Source organism: Hyperoodon ampullatus, assembly GCF_949752795.1.
Source record: "Hyperoodon ampullatus genome assembly, chromosome: 17".
Classification (NCBI taxonomy): domain Eukaryota; kingdom Metazoa; phylum Chordata; class Mammalia; order Artiodactyla; family Ziphiidae; genus Hyperoodon; species Hyperoodon ampullatus.
In genome coordinates, this window is record NC_136930.1 from 69,156,885 (window position 1) to 69,176,396 (window position 19,512).

Below are 19,512 nucleotides of genomic sequence, written 5' to 3' on the forward strand. Positions count from 1 at the left end.
CCAGCCCTTCCCCTCCATGAGTGTCTGCCCCGCTGGGGGCTCGAGAAGGAAAAGATGAATTGGATCGCCCTTCCCCAGTGGCTGTATGAGCATGACCCTCTTGCTCTGTTAAGTGTGATTCTAGCGTGCCTAAGCTTTTTCATACCCTCTGGCCCCCAAATGCAAGTCAGAAGTTTCATCTGGTGCTTAAGCAGAGAAACAGCTGTCCATGTGCACACAGAAGCACTGGCTGTGTGGGATTAAGAGCTGGTATAAAGGTCCTCACTGAGGAGTGAAATGTGTCCCCACTCTGTGCCTTGCAGTCATCTCAAGGGCTAGTCAAGGTAATTCTGCCTGGAGGCAATTTTCGCCAGCAGTTCTGTGGCAGAACACACGCCTGAGCCCCCCTGCAGTCAGGTGCAGGCTGAGGGCCTGGGGTCCAGCCAACGTGGAGGGGTGATGGGAGCTACTTCCTGCCTTAAGTTCGTTCTAGAGGATGCTCTGGGCTCCCCTTCCCTTGCCTTGGTGACTCAAGGCTCATTTCCAAGGCAGATGAGGACCACCCTGCCCACATGAGACACTGTGTGAGTGAGAAGACACCCACATCTTTTGTGCTAAGTCACAGAGACTCCAGGACTTATTTGTTCTGGAAGCAGAGCCCCGCCGATCCTAACTTTGGTAAGAGCGTTAACTTTAAAGTCTAACCCTGTGTAACCCTGTATGGGCCCGTCACTCTTCATCTCTGAGTCTCCAGGGGAGTCAAGCATGGAACTTGGCCCAGAGAACACGTTTTCTGAATGAATGAATGAATGAATGAAGAAATGAATTGGTAAGTGCCTATTCACCAGGCTCAGAGAAGGAGCTGGTCTAAGCTCCTGCAGTTAGTAAATGCTGGACTCAAATCCAGGTAAGTGCTTACCTCCTGAACACACTGCCTGCCCCGGAAGTGAAGGCCAGCCCTATAACCGCTCTGCAGCTACGGCACAGGGAAAGGCTGAAGGCTCGTCTAGTGGGACTGCTGCGGGGAAGGATGGGATACAGAGCTTGCCAAGCAGCTGTTTTTTCTGCCTGCGGTCTCCTACCACACACTTGAAGTTCTGCCTGCCTGGCATCAGTTGTCTTGAAGTTCTGCCCGCCTGGCATCAGTTGTGGGGTCTGGCAGTGGCGTGGACCATCTTTTCCCAGGAATTACATAGCAAACATCCAACTGTCACCTATTCTAATCTGAAGGAACCCAGGACAAGGACTGTAACCAGCCATTTTTAGCCCTGATTTTTCCACTGGAGCTGTGAATCAGCTCAGCTCCACGGAGACAAGTTTAGGTATTGCTGACAAGTCCTCTGATAAAAGACAAAATAGAAGGTCGGGTGACGAAAGAACTCTGAAAAGAAAGCCCTGACCCTCCCCGAGCCTGTGGCCAGAAGTGGCACAGATGGGGAATAAAACATGTATGGCAAGAAACTGCATCCTCCAGTGAGAGACTCCGGGTGTTTTAAACTTGTATTTCATTTTCTTTATATATTTACTTGTATGTTCATGAAGAAGTGCATGTTTGAAATAATCCATGCTACCATGAATGAGCACTTATTATTCACCAGGCACTTACATGTACCTTTGCTTATGTGAGCTGCTGGAAGGATTCACATTTTAACCACGGGGGAAGCTCGTATAAAGACAGAGCAAATGTTCTTAAAGCCTTACGGCTGGAAGGCGGCAGAGCTGAAATTTGCCCTGAGCTGCTGTCTGACTCCTGAGCTCCTGTATTCTACGATGACATGCCGGCATATCTGGGTGTGCACTGAGCTGGAAGAACCCAGGAGTTAGCTGTGTGGAGGCGTTCTGGGGTTGCCAAGTGGGGATGGCATGGTGCTGTTCACACATATAAGGGAAACTCTGAGCTCCCCAATGGCAACTTGCCACAGGATCACTGCCTTTGGTGCAGTTCCCCAGAAGCAGAGCCTGAGACAGAAACTTAGGTGCATGTGATGATTGAGGGAGGGTCTCGGGAAAGAGGGAGTGAAAGAAACCAGACAGGGCAGGAGAAAGAGCTCAGCAAGGATGGGTTCTCTGCTGGAGCCTCCTTCACCCTGATCCCACGGGGAGCTCTGGAGTGTGAACTGCACCATAGGGCTGGTCCCAATGCAAGAAATGTAATTGTGTCAGTTAGTCACTGGCTGTGTGCTTCCCCGATGTGGGGGAAGGAAGATGAGAACAATATAAGCTCCTAGGCAAGGCAATGCTCCTGGATGTCTGCAGAGAAGGGGACAGCTGGGAATATGAGCAGCTAACTCTCATAGCAGCTGAGGGCTGAGCACATCCTCCCAGTAAAGGTAGCCTGGTCAGGGCACCAACCATGTCCATTGTACCCACCAAGCCTGGCACAAGAAGACGCTCTTGTAGTGACAAAGGTAGCTTTGGCTTTATCCCCTGAAGAACACCCATCCCAGGGGTCCTTCACTCCGATTTCTCCTGAACTGGCCTCGAGGTGTGAGGTTTTTCCTGCCACTCAGAGGTTCTTCCTTCATTTCTCCAGGGTCCAGCTGAGGCAGGGATGTTAACACAAAGTGCTACCAAAGGTTTGAGCTAACCATAGGAAAGAAACACAGGGAGCACTACAGAGACAGCTCCAGACACGCTGGATTCTGCCTGCCTGGGTTTCCACACCTGCTCAAGCACGTGGGACTCTGGGAGAGATCAGGCCAAGTCCCACTCATCCTAGCTTCGCATCTCCCTTGGAGAGGCAAGAGCCACCACGACCAGCAGCAAATCGCTGAACACAGGCTCTGAAGCCAGACGGCCTGGGTCTGTGATGGTGGGCAGCTCACTTTGTCTTTCCAGATCTGCTTCTTTAGCACTGAAATGGGGTGAGAACAGTGCCTGACCCCTGGGGTGAGCTCATCTGTATCAAACACTAAGTTCTAGGCACCATCCTTCTGGCTACATAATAAAAATAGCAACTGAACCACATCAATGAACTGGGTGTATTCTAAGTGCTTTTCACCCTGAGGTGAACGCATTATCATTTCCATTTTATAAATGGCAGGAAAGAAGACCCAGAGGGGTTACAGGAAATCTCCAAAGTCACATCAATAGAGTCTGGATTCAAACCAGTCTGTCGATTCCAGAACCCTTCCCTCCCATCCCATGCTGGTTTGCATTAGCTCATTTCATCCTCTCAACAATCCAGAGGTACAGGCATTATCATCCCTGCTTTAGGAATGAGGAAAAACTGAGGTCAAAGAGGGTTGAGTGGGGCTTCCCTGGTGGCGCAGTGGTTGAGAGTCCGCCTGCCGATGCAGGGGACACGGGTTCGTGCCCCGGTCCGGAAGGATCCCACATGCCGCGGAGCGGCTGGGCCCGTGAGCCATGGCCGCTGAGCCTGCGCGTCCAGAGCCTGTGCTCCACATCGGGAGAGGCCACAACAGAGGTCCGCGTACCGCAAAAAAAAGAGAAAAAAAAAAAAAAAAAGAGTGTTGAGTGACTTGGCCAAAGTTATTTGCATTTTCTGGGGCTGAGACCTGAGCCCAGGTCTACCTGCGTCTGCTGGCTGCAGCACACCTGTGTGTGTTTCTCCTTCCTGCTGCTGCTCCTCCCCCCATCTTTATCATCATCATCATCAGTGGACAGGACAACCACCCTCTGGGGATGCTGTCAGGGAGGAGATGCCACGGATGGGCCTAGGTGGGCAGGAAGCCAGCGCGGTCTGTCCCCTTCGCAGCGACACTTACTTTGCTGTGGGCGCAGATGGCCGAGCCCAGGAGCTTCCAGGTGCCACCCCTCCGATCCATGCGAAGCATCCGCAGTATCTGCAGGAAGCGCAGGCTCCGCAGGGACGTGGCCAGGACATTGCCCTGGTTTCCCACGGCAACCACCGGCACAGAAGCGATCAGCACGAAGATGTCTGGAGAGAGGACAGAGGGTGGCAGGGGAGAGGGGAAAGGAGGTCAGGCCAAGGCACGGGGGCCGTCGCAGGCAGTCGGCGGCGGACGAACACACGCTAAACGCTGCTGTGTTAAATCGTGACATGGACGGCGCGTGATTCGCGTTCTCCTGTGACAGGTGAGGAAACAGGGGCTCTGAGTGTGAATGCCCTCCTAGGGCCACGCGGCCGGATGTGGCCGACTTGGGATTGGAGGCAGGAGGCCTGCTGGACTCCAACGCTCACTCTAAATCCTAGGGAAGTGATGCTCCAAGGCCCTCCAGGGGTGGCACTCGGGGGTCCCTCTCTGGCCGAGAAGGGATCTGGGTTGCCCAGGTGGTGGAGGTGAAGCCTGAAGCTCAGATGCTGCTTTACTGTGGGTTTCCCCTGCAAACAGCCCCTGAGACAGGGACGAGGCTCTGGGTGATTTAATGAGAAATGATCTCAGGAAGCAGAAGTGAGGGGAGAGGCGGGCAGGGCAAAGGCCAGTGCAAGGGGTGTTGTCAAGGCCGCTGCTGGAGCCTCTGAGCTGTAGGCAGAACACCTCCCACCGTTGTCCCTCTGAAAGATGGGAGCTGGGCCATCTGTCCACCAGATGCTGTTCCCTGCTGGCTGAGGGGGTCGTAACGTCCCCACACTCGCGAGCTCCACTGCCTGTGACCTCCCTCAGCTTCAGAGAAGGCCCTGGGGTAGACTGTGGGAAAACATGGGGCCCACCCCAGAAGTGGGATGCTGCTGTCAGGAGGTGACCTAGAAACGTCTACCAGAGCTGTGACTGGAAGCAGAGGCCAAGGGGATGGGGCACTTCTGAAAGGGCCAAGCTGGCTCCTGAAGTTAAATGGCTGAGGATGGAAGAAAGAGGGCCCTGGTCTCTTTCTTATTCCCTTCAATGCCCTCCCCCCAGCTCCCGGATCTGTTATCTCCCCACTGTACTGCAGGGGGCTGAGCAAGTAAAAAGGATCCCATGATCAAGTAAATCTGAAAAAAATTCAATTAAACAGGTTTTGCTACTGCAGGACTTCTCAGAGCCTTTAATATGCTAATATGCCCTGTGGCTCTCAATTTTACCAATGAAGTCCAGCCTTTCTCAAAAGATTTTGACCTGTCTGAACTGTTTTTGCTTCTTTGTTTTGTTTTTGGATTTTTTTTTTGCAAGAGCATCAGGATTCCAAGGAACACATTGTAGGAATGTTTATCCACGGGGCAAAGTCCAAACTTCTGAAAATCCTCTGTGATCCGGCCCTTGGGAACCTTCTAGAAGCATGTGTGGTTTGCTGAGCCCACAGTGTCCTCTCACACATCTACATCTTTGTTTGTGCTGCCGCCCAGCTTGGATTAGGCTCCTTGATCTAAACCAGGTACGTCTGCCAAAAAAGCTGGCACCCTTTCCACCACGTCAAAGTATCTCCCAGGTGTGCCTACGCTTTGGGAAAAAGTAGGGCTCAGACACCTGGATACCAATATGTCTATATCCTTGGCCAGGCTTCTCAGTCTATCTGTGCAAAGATACCCATTTATCACGTTTGTAAAAGAGAAAACAAAACCTAGGTGCAGGGTAAATGTGACTTAAGTCTATGACACTCTGACAGGACAGCAAATTCTGGCCCAGAGGGACCCATCCACACCCAAAATGGCAGGGTCTGAGGCTGCTTTGAGTAAGGAGGCCATGATATGTGTGGACGTGATAACCAGCCTCTTGTCAGACACACAGAGAAAAGCAACATTTCCCACAGGGGCCACGTTATGGGAGAAGTTGAGAGGAGTAGAATAGAAAATGCAGCAACATCAGGAAAGAAGCCAGCAAGGATGGTGGATGCTGAGGCCCAGCCTCGTCTCTCCAGGAAGGCCGGCAGGGGAACGTGATCTGGAGCTCCGGTACAATCCTGGAATAGTGGAGACAGTTCCATGGGGAACGTCCCTGTTCTGGAGGGGCCCGGGCTCCATATGCTACGACATCCTCTAACTTGGCAGGAACCTCTGAATTTAGGCACCGTCGATCACAAAGTCATCTCCCCCACCCCCTGCCAACACACACACACACACACACACACACACACACACACACACACACACACACACTGGATAGGTCACCCCAAAAAGAAGTCAGCTTAAGACTTGAAAGAAAGACAGGAAAGAGGAAGGGGAAGGAGAGTTGGGGGCTGCCATGGACTGAATGTTTGGGTTCTTTCAAATTCATATGTTGAGTCCTAACCTCCCGTGTAATGGCATTGGGAGGTGGGGCCTTTGGGAGGTGATTAGGTCATGAGGGTGGATCCCCCATGCATGGCATTAGTGCCCTTATAAAAGAGACCCCAGCGTGCTCCCTCGCCCCTTCCATCATGTGAGGACACAGCAAGAAGACAGCTGTCTAGGAACTAGGAAGTGGACTCTCACCCGAACCCGGTCACGCTGGCACCCCAATCTCAGATGTCCAGCCTCCAGAACTGTGAGAAATAAATTTCTGTTGTTTATGAGCTACCCTGTCTGTGGTATACTGTTATAGCAGCTGTAAAGGACTAAGACACAGTAGATAGATATGGAAAGAGGACAAAGGAAGAGAGAAAAAAAAGTGAAAAAAAATCAGTAACTACAAAGTGCTCCATAATTGCACGTGTGCACGCATGCATACACACACCCACCCTCCTTGCATTCAAAATTCTAAGCAATAAACAAAACCCTCAGATTTCCAACCTCAGCAGCAAATGGGAAGAAGGAAGAGAGGCTTCCGCCGACAGTGAGGGTGGTACCTGTCCTTTGTGTGAGGCAACCTGCAAACACGGCAACACAGCCCCAGGAGGCACGGAGAGAACTTGGCACCTAGGACAGAGGAGGGGTCCAGCTCTTCCTCCCTGGCTGGGTCATTCGTACCCACAGGGCTGTGTCCAGTCCCGGCAGGTCACTTTTTAAAAGGGGAGTGAGGAATAAGCAGCAGCTCAGAGGAGAGGGTCTATGATGCCAAGAAGATGGGTTATAAGATGGAGTTGAAGCCGCTAAGCACATTCCTCCCAATGAAAGGAGACTGCTGGAGTGGAGAGGAGGAATAGGATGGCTGAACTCGAATATCTGAAGAGAGTCAGAAGAGTTAAGATGGAATGAATATCCTCAAGAGATGGTGAGCGCCCCATGACTGGAGGTATGCAAGTCGAGTCTGGGGGACCACTTAAAGGCTGCTGCAAAGGGGGCTGGAGCATCAGACAGGAGGGCATCTTCAACCAAACGCTTTTGAAGGTCCCTTCCAGCCCTGACATTCTATGATCCTCTGACTTTAACCATCCCTAGGAAGTCGAAGCTCCAAGACTCCTAACCATCACTGCAGGTAGATTTCGTCCTGTCACTGTATGATTTTAGTAGGATTTCAGATGGGAACATGGTGGGGTGCACCAACAGGTGTATGTGAAAGCTTCCACTTTCTTTGCTCTCAAAATGCCTACACCTGGTTGGAGGGGTCTCCATGACACCTCCCCAAAGCAAGGTGGGTCAGGACACAGCATTATGGTGGCGAGGGCGTCACAGGTGCTAGATTCTTCCCGACTGGGTGTTAGGATGGAAGAATTACCTCTGCGGCCCTACAGAGGTCATTCTCAACCAGCAATGGTGTCACGCCTCCCATCCCCACCATGGCCAGTCTGGAACAGCACGGGCAATTTTGGCTGTCACAGTGACTGGGGTGCTACTAGTCCAGGGACTGGGGCTGCTTCACATCCTGCAATGAGCTGTGGCTCCTTCACGATCCAAATGCCAAGAGTGTCCCCCACCAGCCTTAAGAAGTCCTGCCCTGCGGACTCTTCATAAAGAGAAGCCACGGGGGGCAGGAATTCCACCTGCTGGAGGATTGAGGGGAGGGTCAGAGGCGGGGCGGGCCCCCAAGATGCTGCATGGTTTCCCAGAAGAACAGCGTCTGCTTAAAATTGCCTCAGAGAAATAATGCACCAAAAGAAGGGGATGAGGCACCCCCGGGCTTGGGGTCAGGGCTTACCCAACATGCACAAGGGCTTCCTGGCAAACTTCAGTCGTCCCCGCCAGCCTTTGTATCGGCAGCAACACCCAGCAGCCCAGATCCTCAAAGCAAACTCGGCTCCGAAGATGAAAATAGCAAATGTTTCCTGCATTGAAGAACATGTGGAGAGACACATTAACTGGGACCCAGTTGTCCAGAACTAGCGATTTCCGTCCAGAAGTTCTGAAGAGCTGGATTTCTGTTGTTGCTGGTTTGGTGGTAGAGGGGGTAGGACAGGCTGATCACCTCCATTCAGTTTGGGGCAGTTCCTGTCTTACTCTGATGTGCTAACTGTCTCTAACATTAAGCCATTTTTCTACGTTTTTGTTCTAATGGATCATTAAAAAAAATCCCTTTAATGTACTAAAAGCCCCCAAGAAGTTCACTTGGGTTGGAAGGAGAGGAATCAATGATATTGCCCAGCCAGTGTCTGGTCCCTGGTATTGCTAATCGTGGCCAATGGTTACTGAGCACAGCTCCTGGGCCAGGCACCACTGGAAGTATTTTATAATATGACCCTCATCTTGTATTTTGAAAAACCAAGGCCAGGCAAGTGGCTGAACAAATGTCTCAAGGCCAAAAGTGACAAAGAAGGAATCCCAGGCAGGTGATCAGGCTCTGAGCCCGTCAGGACCATGCTATGGCGTCTCCCGGGACAGCGGGTTTGCATCTTCCCTCCTGAGCCTCCTTTGTGGATCAGATGGAGACACCTTTGCCTCCACTGCTTGGTGACCTCCCTGGGGCCCTTGGGGAGTTGCAGTAATCCTCGAAACTTAGTTCCTGGAACTGGATGGCTTCCCAGGAGTCATCTGCTCAGGTCTTAGCTTCAGACCTGCCCTGTAGACTGTCAACACCTGCCCTTGGAAGGAACCTGCTGATTCCGGCACCACGGACATGTGGTTAGCTCAGTGGGAGGCAAAGGTTCTGCTATTTTGTAAACCCTGATTGGGTGCTGGCATCCCTTCCCTGTGCAGAGGGTCGGGCCTCACCCTAGAGAGGTGGGCTGATCCTAATCCAGGAAGGCGTGGTCATTCAAAAGGCCAGCTGGCCTGTGCTGTCCAGGGCTGCAGAAGGATCCAGCCCTTCCTGGGAGCCTCCTCCTGGCCGGGTGTGGAGGCTGCAACCAGCCTATTAGCGTGTGCCCCTCACCGTACATTGCTACATATTTTAGGTGAGGATGGGAGGAGACTGAGTCAGGGTGTTAGGTAACTTGCCCGAGAATTCTAACTGCACGCTCTCTCTGTTACACTACGGGATACAGACTGGAGAGTAAAAACAGGCAGAGGCCCAGAAGGGAGGTCCTGGAGTGCTCATGCAGAAATGGGATTTGTTGCTTGGCCTTGAAGGAAGAGATCCTCAGGGTTTAGGGAGGAAAAGCAGAGGAGGGGTTGGGACGAAACATGCCTTTGTGTTACTGTCAGAGAGTTGGGAAGCTGTATTTTATCATTTAACCAGTGAATACCGGTGTTTGCTTTGACCTTGTTTATGTCCCCTTATCTCTAATCTGGAATAACACAGGCCAGCCATTCCCTGCTCCACCTGTGCCCCCAGCAGACCTCATCAACTGATCCACCAATGCTTTCTCCTGGGCCTGGACTTGGCCAGAGACTCCAGGAAACCAAAACTGGTTGGGCAGAATTGCACCCAAGGGCCTCCGTGTCTTCATCGTTGGCGGTCCCACCAGAGCATCCACCCCCACAGCACAGCAGCACGGCGCACGCGCCATCTCACCAGCAGCAGAAGCCAGTCTCCGGAAACAGTCTCGTACTCCCTGAAGGTGGTCAGGACGGCCAGAATCAAGCACCCAAGGACAATCAGGAACCTAGAGGGGAAGGAAGAAGGAAACTAAGGAAGCGTCTAGTCTTGGATTGTGCGGAGGCAAGACTGGGAAGGTGTCAGACAGGATGAAGCTACAGCATCCGTTAGACATAGGTGTGTGCTTTATCCGTTACCCCGTTTAACCTCAAAACACACCTGAAAGGCAGGTAGGAATGACTGCTCCAGTTAAAGAAAACAGGGCTGGGAGAGGTGAAGCAATGTGCCTAACTTTTACTTTACCAGCTAGTTAGTGGAAACAGTGAAAATTTGAATTAGATCATCGGGTCCCAACCCTGGAGGGCTGCAGATGCCTTGAAAACCCAAAGTTACCGCAAGCTTTGGTAAATCAACAGGAATATGAATATGTTAATAATGTGTCCTGCACATATAGGTCTATGTTTTTCAAATATATGAAAACATTCTTAGAATAAAGACAAATTCATCCAACGATTGATAAATTTGGTGATAGCATCTGTCACCATATCTTCATATTATTATTATTTTTTTACAGTCAATAGTTACTAAAGGAAACAACCTCTTTCAATTGGGGGCCTTCAGAATCGTTTTTGAAATTACCAAGTGTGCTTCATGCTAGAAAGAACAGAAGCCACCGTGATGCACAATGCTGCTCATTGAAAAGTCACTGAGAACTCATCTGGTACATGCCCCTGCCTCAGGCAGAAGCTAACTGCAAACAATCCTTTGAGATTATTATATTTATAAACTCCCTGTGTGTGAGGGGGGTGATGGTGGTGGTGGAGGGACAGTGTGTGTGTGTGTGTGTGTGTGCACGCTTCACCGTTTCAGCAAAGAAAAAGGGTTCTCCCTCACTCTTGGTGGAGAGTCTTTGGTTCAATGGTCAGCACCAGGTTCCCTGGGTGTGTAAGAGGGAAATTACGAGAGAGGGTCCATGCAGGAGGCCTGGTCACATACTCCAATCTCTCCTGCTCTATGTAATCTGGCTCTGTGCCCTGCTAGGTTCCAATCCATGCTTTTTTGGTTTGTGTAAGTGGGTACCCACTTGTACATTCATCCATCCATCCATCCATCCATCCATCCATCCATCCATCCATCCATCCAATATTTATATGGCGGGCACTGAGGGACACAGAGCTGAAATTCAATGATGAATAAGCTGGATCCGTCCTCCTGAGCTCAGAGTTCACACAAACAGGAAGCGATCTCATGGTGTGATGGGAAGGACCATGATGTAAGGAGGTTTGGAAATGTCTGCTCCTGGCCCTGGACTGGACCAGAGTCTTGGCTCCAGCCCTTGGTGATCCTCCCTGATCACATTTTCTGATTAACAGTACTGCTAATCTGCAGACCTGAATCCACATTTCCAACCCTGCCTATGAACCCAAACAAGATTTTCAACTCCTTCCTGTGTTTGGCCATTTTATTTAAATTCATGACTCCTGACCCATAGCTGGAATCTGCCTACTCTTCATCCCAAATCTTCTCAGGTGATGATGACAATGAGGATGATGACATTGACAACTGTAACAACGCCAACACCCCCCACCACTCTTTAGGGAGCAGTTACTACATCTATCAGCTCATTTATCCTCACAACCGCCTCCCAAGGTAGATATGATCATTCCCATTTTAGCAATGAAGAAATTCATCAGAAGGAATCATTACCATCAGGACAACTGTGTTGTCAGTAAAAAGACCATATGGTTTGGAGTCCAAAGATATGGACTAGAAAGAGGCTCTGGTATGTGATCTTGAGAAGCTCACGGATTCTGGCAACCCCAGTGATCACATCCATAGAACGAGAATAACGAACCTGCCTAGAGAGCACAGTTATTGCGAGGACCACAGGAGATAATGGATGGAGAGTCATTCGCTCCACTGTTTAAGGTCAAGCAAATGATGCCTGGTGCTCACCCAGACACACACGCATCACTGGCTGGACAGGCTCTGGGAAACGTGCTCTTAGACGATTCTACAAATCCATACTCTTGTTCTCTCAAGACTTGACTTTGTTCATTCAAAGGCTCTGGAGATAAGATCTAGATTAGAATCCTCTTCCTCCTCTCATGCTGTGTCATCTTAGGCAAGTTACACAACCTCTCTGCATCCTGATTTTCTCATATGTAAAATGAATCCAAGAAAAGTGTTAGTGTTCTCAATTTTTCAATGATATAATCCATGTCATGGGCTTAGAAGAATGCCTGACAGATACTTAGCCTTCATTAAATGTTAGGTATTATTTTATTGTGAGTTAATATCAATGCCTCTTCTGTCCTAGGCAGAGAGATGGCTTTAAGGGTACAAACATGAATAAAACCTAGCTGTCATTCCTCCTAGTCCACTGGGGGAAACAGAGCACAAATAATCACACGAGAGTGTGGTTGAGGTTATGATCTGAGTGTCCACCACATGCTTTGGGAATACAACACTGGAAGCATCCCAGAGGCTGTGGCCAAAGGGTTGGAAAGATATCTGAGGCTTAGCTAGGGTTGACCATATGTTTCAGTTTATCCAGGTCATTGCCCATTTTATGTGTTGACCTGGAGTATGGACCCTTAGGCATTGTGGACACAAAACCCCATTCAAGGGCTTCCCTGTTGGTGCAGTGGTTGAGAGTCTGCCTGCTGATGCAGGGGACACAGGTTCGTGCCCCGGTCCAGGAAGATCCCACATGCCGCGGAGCGGCTGGGCCCGTGAGCCATGGCCGCTGAGCCTGCACGTCTGGAGCCTGTGCTCCGCAACGGGAGAGGCCACAGCAGTGAGAGGCCCGTGTACCGCAAGGGAAAAAAAAAAAAAAAAAAAAAACCAACCCCATTCAATCTTCTCCTTTAGCAAGGGGTGTGAGCCTTCTATGATCTGGCTTTGCCCTCCTCACAGCCTCATCTCTTCATGCCCTCCCACTCCCAGGTGGGCCCTACTGAATCACAGCACTTCCTCAGATTCTCTTATCCTACTGGTGTCTGTCTAGACTCTCCCCTTCCCTGCCCGCTCCCCACACAGGCCCCTTCATCTTCCTGCTGATACCTTGACGGTGCCGGTCACGGTGCCGGTCATGGCTTTGCCTCCAGAGATCTCCCAGCTGCTGCCTGTAGGTTTCCTCATGTGATCCCTCCCTCAGGATCACAGAGCACCCTAAGGCATTTCTATTCCAGTACTGATCCTAACCCATTATCATTTTGTAATCCTTTGCTTGCATTGTGTCATAAATAAAGCACACTATCTTAACACCCAACTTGAGAATTCATCCTAGGGCAGGAACTGCCTTTGCCTAGTGAAACATTTTACTGATCCAGTTGAGGTGGAAGTTGCAACCCTAAAGGCACAAGACTGCTGAACCTCTCAGTAAGAAAAAGTAGCCAGAAATTGGAGACGGGGGTTGGTCTTGAGGGCCGGGAATGACAAAGAGGAAAGGATATGGTCACATGCTGAAGGGGTGTTAGGAACAAGACTGGCTAAAATGACAAGTTCGTGGTCCTTCAAAGCCAATCATCAACCATGGCCTTATGGAGTGGTTTTGTCTTTACCGGGCATTGAACATGGAGCTAGAGCCTGTGGCCTGGGTAGGGATATGTGTGGGGGAGAAGGGAAAGCTTGATGTCCCACAGCTAAACTAATTCAGGAGGAACAAGAGTCCTTAGCCAGATTCTGGGACTCGACCCACACTCCTGTACTTGAAATGTATGTGAATCTTGGGAAGAGTCTACGAGGTGTGTGCATGGTGACCATGCCATAAAGTGACCCCAAACGAACCATGCCGTTGTATAATCCTCATACTTGAGTGCAGGCTGAACCTACGACTCGGTTCTAACAAGAGATTATGGCGGAGGTGATGGGATGTCATTCCCTTGATTAGGTTTCATTATGTGGCAAAGGCAATGGGATAGATTCGTCTGTGATTATGTTACTTTAGATAAGACTCCATCTTAGCTGAATGGAGCAAGAATCACCTGCTGGCCTTGAAGTGAACTGCCATGTTGGGAAGGGTCTGTGAGGGTCACAAGGCCAGAAACTGTGGTGGCTTCTAGGACCTGAAAGCAGCCCTGCATGAAACCTGACAACCAGCATGAAAGTGGGACTTCAGTCCTACAACCACAAGGACCAACAGTCAGGTGAGTTGGAGGACTCTCAAGCTCCAGAAAGGAGTACAGCCCAGCCCACCCCTTTACTGCTGCTTTGTGAGACCCCAAGAGGAGGGCCCAGTTAAGACATGCCCAGGCTCCTAACCCATGGAAACTGTTAGACGATTTACATGTGTTGCTATAAGCCACTAAGTTAGTGGCAATTTGTTATGCAGCAACAGAAAGCTAAGAGTGTGGATGGGAATCTGTACCAAGTGCATCCAGTTTTTATAGAGCCCCACCTCACCCCCCATTCTTCAAATGATGTCTGGGCTGCACTTGTGTGTTTGGTCTGTGAGGCTCCACCCCTTGAGGGTGGACTATCTTGCTCCTCTCTGTATCCCAGTGACTATCCCAAAGCCTGGCACTTAGGAAGAACCCATATGTGTTTAGAGAATGGATAAAAACAATTTCAGAGATGAGCAGTTGCCCTGTGGCTGGAATAGAAGGCAAGGGATACAGGATGGGCCTGGAGGGACAAGCCAGAGTAGGGTATGAACAGTTTTGTTGGCCAAGTGAGAGTTTGGACTTTATTCTGCAGAAGATCTATATCTACTACATCTGTAGGTATAGCCATATCCATATCTGTATCATCTTTATTTATTTTTATATCCACATCCATATCATCTTTATCTGTATATATATCACCGTCAATATCCACATCCATGTCATCTATATCTGTATCTATATCATCAAAATCCACATCTATATCTGCTAGATCTATAGCTATATCATCGATATCCACATCCATGTCATCCCTACCTATATCTACATCATCATCAGTATCCACATCTGTATCATCTTTATCTGTATCTATATCATCATCGATATCCACATCCATGTCATCTATATCTGTATCTATATCATTGATATCCACATCCATATCATCTTTATTTGTATCTATAGCATCATCAAGATCCACATCCATGTCATCTATATCTGTATCTATATCATCCATATCCACATCCATGTCATCTCTACCTATAACTATATCATCATCAGTACCCACATCCGTATCACCTATGTCTAGAAAGACTGCTCTCTGACAGGACAGCAGTCAGGAAGCTGTTGTCATGGACTGACCTGCAGAGATGACAGGGGTTCCATGAGACAGAATCCTTCCGAAGTTTCAGCAGGACTTGCGACCACTGGGATGTGTAGGCTGGGCAGGAGGAGTATCTGGAGGCTCACGGGGGTTGGTGGGTGACAGGGTGGACCATGTGGTGTTCACAGACTTCAAGAGTATGTGCCCCGGGGCCAGGACGACAGCAAAGATTAAGCTCCGCTGCGCACCTGCCGTTTGAGGTCCAAGGGGAAATACTCAGCAGGCTGGTCGAAATTCAAGTCTAAAGCTTAGGGGAGAGGTTGGGGCTAGAGATCTAAGTCCCTTTCAGCTCCAATTGTGATTTTAGAGCCAGGTGAGGGGATAACTCATCCTTAGCCTGTCACCAAAACGCAGTTTCACTGCGGTTCCCATCTTCAGGGGGCACGCAGAACCGGGCTTCAGCCAGGAGAGGGCAGCAAACACCTGGCGGAACGTGGCACCTCCTGGCATCTCCAGGAATTAAAAGCACCGGCAACCTGGGGAATTTACTTGCTGGGATTTGAAAACAATTATTAATTTATAAAGCGAAAAGCAGCAGGGAAGCCCTCTTTCACCCGAGAAGGGGAAACACCCTTTGGTCTCTTGCATAGTTCAGTTTATTCTTAAGATATGAACTTGATCTCAGACAGGAGGACCAAATTATCAGTCTCACAGCTGGAAGCCAGATAGGTGTGGCTAGCCAGGGTCTTCCCTTCTCATCTTGTTTTGTCTCTCTCGCCCCATGTCTCACCAATTATTCTGTTACTTCCTCTGTCACTGTGGCTTCCTTCTCTGTAGCCCTGGCTGTCTCCTTCACCCCACTCTTCTCTCACTGCCCTCCCTCCCCTGATTTCTTTTCCTCTCCCCTCTCCTCCTCACCTAGCACTTCTCCCCCCGACCCCCCTCCTGGGACTTGCTGAAGTCTTGGGGAGAGTCACCAGCTGTCCTTCTGTCTGCAGGGTCCTGGCTGTCTTTGCCAATGAGGCCAGTTAAGGTCAAGGGTCTTGACATACCCTTAAGCCAGACACCATCTCCTACCCACCTCTTCTCACCCGAGCTGGGCGTCCCCTGACAGGAACAAAGCCGGACCTGCTGGAAATCAGGACAAGGCTTCACCGCCAAATATCCTCTCCCAGGCTTCATTCAAAGTAAGCCCAAGAGGGTGAAAACTCCAGCATTTACTTGGTTGTTTTCTTAGCACATCATTTTCTCTTTTACCCCAGACAGCAGCAACGCCAGCCAGGGGCATTGTCACCGTTATATCTGTGCCCCCATTTTACAGATGAGGAATACAGCTTCCAGGCTCAGGCAGCAGGGTCACCAAAGGAAGGAAGGGAGCAGTGCTGCTGGGACCGGACCCTGTGCTGAGAGTGGTCACGGGGACTTGGGTGAGACTCTGCAGGGAATGGGGCCAGGTTAGAGCCAGCCAGAGAGTGGGAGGGCTGAGGCTCACGGTTCAGCTTCCCCCCTCCTCTGGACTCCAGTTTGGGGGAGAAAAGCTCCATTTCCAGGTAGTTCCCTGAGACTGCGGCTGGTTCCTGGGTCCTGGTAGGCATCTTTCGAGTACCTGCAGCTCACCAAAGGTCCTAGACTGAGGGAGGAAGGTGGCGGCTGACCACTGGACTCTCCTCCTTACGCCCCCCCCATCCGTGTGCCATTAAACGGGCATGTGTAGAATCATGCTCCCTAGCCAGGCGCAGCAGAACTGACCCCTCTGACAGGGCAGGCGTGCTGAGGTCACAGCTAGCCCACATGTCCTGATCTTCAGCTACCAGCCTGACCCTTGCTCGCCAGCAGAAGCTACAAGCCTTCAGACCACATCAGGATCCTACCGATCCCCCATGGAAATTCCCCAGAGGTAAAGCACCCACTGTGTGTCAGGGGCTTTCTTATTCCCTCTGAGTCAGCCCCGAGGCCTCTTAGAATCTCAGTGCCCAGCCCAAGCGATTCTGAAGAAGCTACACACACCTGAGTTCTACTTCTAGCTCTGTTGTGTACTCATTGTAGGCACTTGGAGAAGCTTTTTCCTCTTCCCAGGCCTCAGTGTATACATCTGTGAAATGAGTGGGTTACAAGATCCAAAAGGCCTGTAAAGGAAGTTGTTGTGGGTTCAGGCCTCCAGCCCGCCCTGGCAGGAGGGCCTGGAGGAGCTTTCAGAGAAGCATAGACTTGGGTTCAGGAGTTCAGATCTCAACTCTGTCACTTACCACCTACGAGACTGTTTCCTCATCTGTAAGTGGGAATGACCACAGTTCCTAATTCAGGGCTGTTGTGCATGAGAAGCACACAAGGCCATGCTCATAGGCTATGTGACACCGTGCCTGGCACAGCACAGAGGCCAACTCGTGTTAGCTACTGCAGGAGTGAATTTGAGCTTGGATGGGTCGGGCCTATGGCTGAGTGCCATGTGGCTAATGGCACTTTTTGCCATCTCTTCAGACCTGAGATTGTTCTTTAGAATAGGGAAATCAACTAGAACTTGGAAGAAGCCCTGGCAAGAAGATGTCTGAGTGTCACCGTCTATACCAAGTCTGAGTCATCACTTGTCTATTTCTGCAGGGATCCTGGTTGTCAGTATTCTCAGATCCATCCAGCCCTCCTAAAGGAGGTCACATTTATTTTTGGGAGGTAGGAGGGTTGGAGTCTTCTGCCTGGGGACAGGGTTATCAGCCTTCTCCAGACCAAGTGGTTCTGTTCCATGCCTCTGACCCCCTCCACACTCATATCATCAGCTGAAATATACAACAGTCCCATTAACAGTGCCACCAGCATGCCCTCTCCAGTACCCTGGTTTTCATTTTACACTTCCTGATAAAGGTGATGCTATCCTAGGGCTGGCTGGTCACATTCTTTTCCCCCTATAGGCTAGAGACAGGAGTCATCAGCTCTGTACTTCCAGCTCCAGCAGGACTCCTTGGCCATGCTGAGTGTCAGTCACAGTGGGAATCTGAACCAAGCCTGTGGAAGGAAACAGTCCGTCTCTGGATGTTTCCTTTTTTCCTCTCCAGAACAAGCCTGATACATCCTGAGATGTTAAAGTCAATCTGGCCCCCAATCCCCTCCCCCCATTCAATGGCATTCATTTCATCATCTGCAGTGTGTTTCCCGTGTGTCAGGCATTGCGTTAGGGACTGGCATATCTGCAAAGCCTTGTTATTGACAAAGCATTTTTAGTCAACATCCAAAAGCATTCCAAGGTAGGGGTGTTACAAAGTGATGTGAGGTTATATTTTAAGCTTCTTCTTCATGGTGCAAGCCTCCACCATGCTACCCTGGTAACCAGTACCAAAAAGGAGAAGAGTAAAGATTTTGGAATCTAGTGTAACAGTCAGATCTTAAGAGGACCCCAGTGAATCTTGCCTCCTGCTATGCACACATGTGGTTAATTCCCTCTGCGGAAAGTTGGCTGGGACCTATGGCTAGTTTCTAACCAACAGAATACAGTAAAGGTGGCGTGTCACTTCTGGAGTTAGGTTATAAAAGACTGTGCCTGCCACCTTGCTAGAAGACTCTCTCTTGCTGGCTTTTTTTTTGGGGAGGGGGTGGTGCGCTGTGAAGCTTGCGGGATCTCTGTTCTCAGGCCACGGCAGTGACAGTGCTGAATCCTAACCACTAGACCACCAGAAACTCCCTCTTTTGCTGGCTTTGATGAAGCAAGTTGTTCATACCTCCATCTTGGAGAGGCCCACGTGGGATGGAACTCAATGTGGCCTTCAGCCAATGGCTAGCAAGGTACCAAGACCATCAGTCCAAGAGACTTCAAGGAACAAAATTCTTCCAATAACTACCAAAGGGAGCCTGAAAGAGAGTCCTTCCCCAGTGAAGCCTTCAGATGAGACCCCAGCCCTGGCTGACACCTTAATCAGAGGCTTTGTGAGAAACCCTGAGCAGGAGACCCAGGTAAGCCATGCCTGGATTCCTGACCCACAGCAACTGAGATGATAAACGTGTGTTATGTTAAGCTGCTAAGTTTTGTGGTAGCTTGTTATGCAGTAATAGATAACCAGTACTAGTTAACCAGGATCTGAATCTTGGCTCACCACCTAGAAACCAGATGACCTGGGGCAGGTTTATTCTTCTGAACCTCAGTTTCTCATCTACAATACAGGAGTGACAAATCAAGGGATCTTCCTTATCTTCTTCTTTATCCCAGTCTTCGTAGCTCAGAGATTGCACGGGGCAGCAAAAATCCTCATAACTAACAACCACTTCTCTAATGAGGTCTCCATGCAAACATCCTTGATGATTTAACAGCAGCCTATACCCTGGGCATCACAGCCTTGAACTTCAGTCTCTGCCTCCCTATCAGGTACAGCGTCCAATAGTACAATGTGAACCATCTGCAAAGTGAAAAGGCAAAGCTTACAAAGGATGTAGGATTCCATGAAGTTGATGGATAGGATAATGGAGAGCTGTTCTAAATACACCAAAGCCATTAACAAGTGACAGTCTTACTGGAACAACGAAAGACAAGTCAATTGATACTTCAAAGTGGGAAAAATACCATACAATCCTTCCCCCAGAATGTTGAGAAAATAAAATGTGAAGTTATATTGTATTATCATCTAGTTTTGGCAAAGAAAGTATAACCTCAAATTAACACTCAATTGAGTCTCTG

General features: G+C 49.9%; 1 protein-coding gene across 1 annotated transcript in view; it reads right to left on the bottom strand.

Moving 5' to 3' along the window:
- The window catches only part of KCNQ3 (potassium voltage-gated channel subfamily Q member 3), a gene marked incomplete at both ends in the record, with an annotated part of 282,472 nt that overhangs the window by 48,636 nt on the left and 214,324 nt on the right, over window positions 1–19,512 (bottom strand). Inside the window, 3 exons of the mRNA XM_079722739.1 lie at window positions 3,708–3,880; window positions 7,875–8,001; window positions 9,627–9,717. Of these exons, the coding sequence (XP_079578865.1) occupies window positions 3,708–3,880; window positions 7,875–8,001; window positions 9,627–9,717 (391 nt within the window). The remainder of the gene's footprint in view (window positions 1–3,707; window positions 3,881–7,874; window positions 8,002–9,626; window positions 9,718–19,512) is intronic.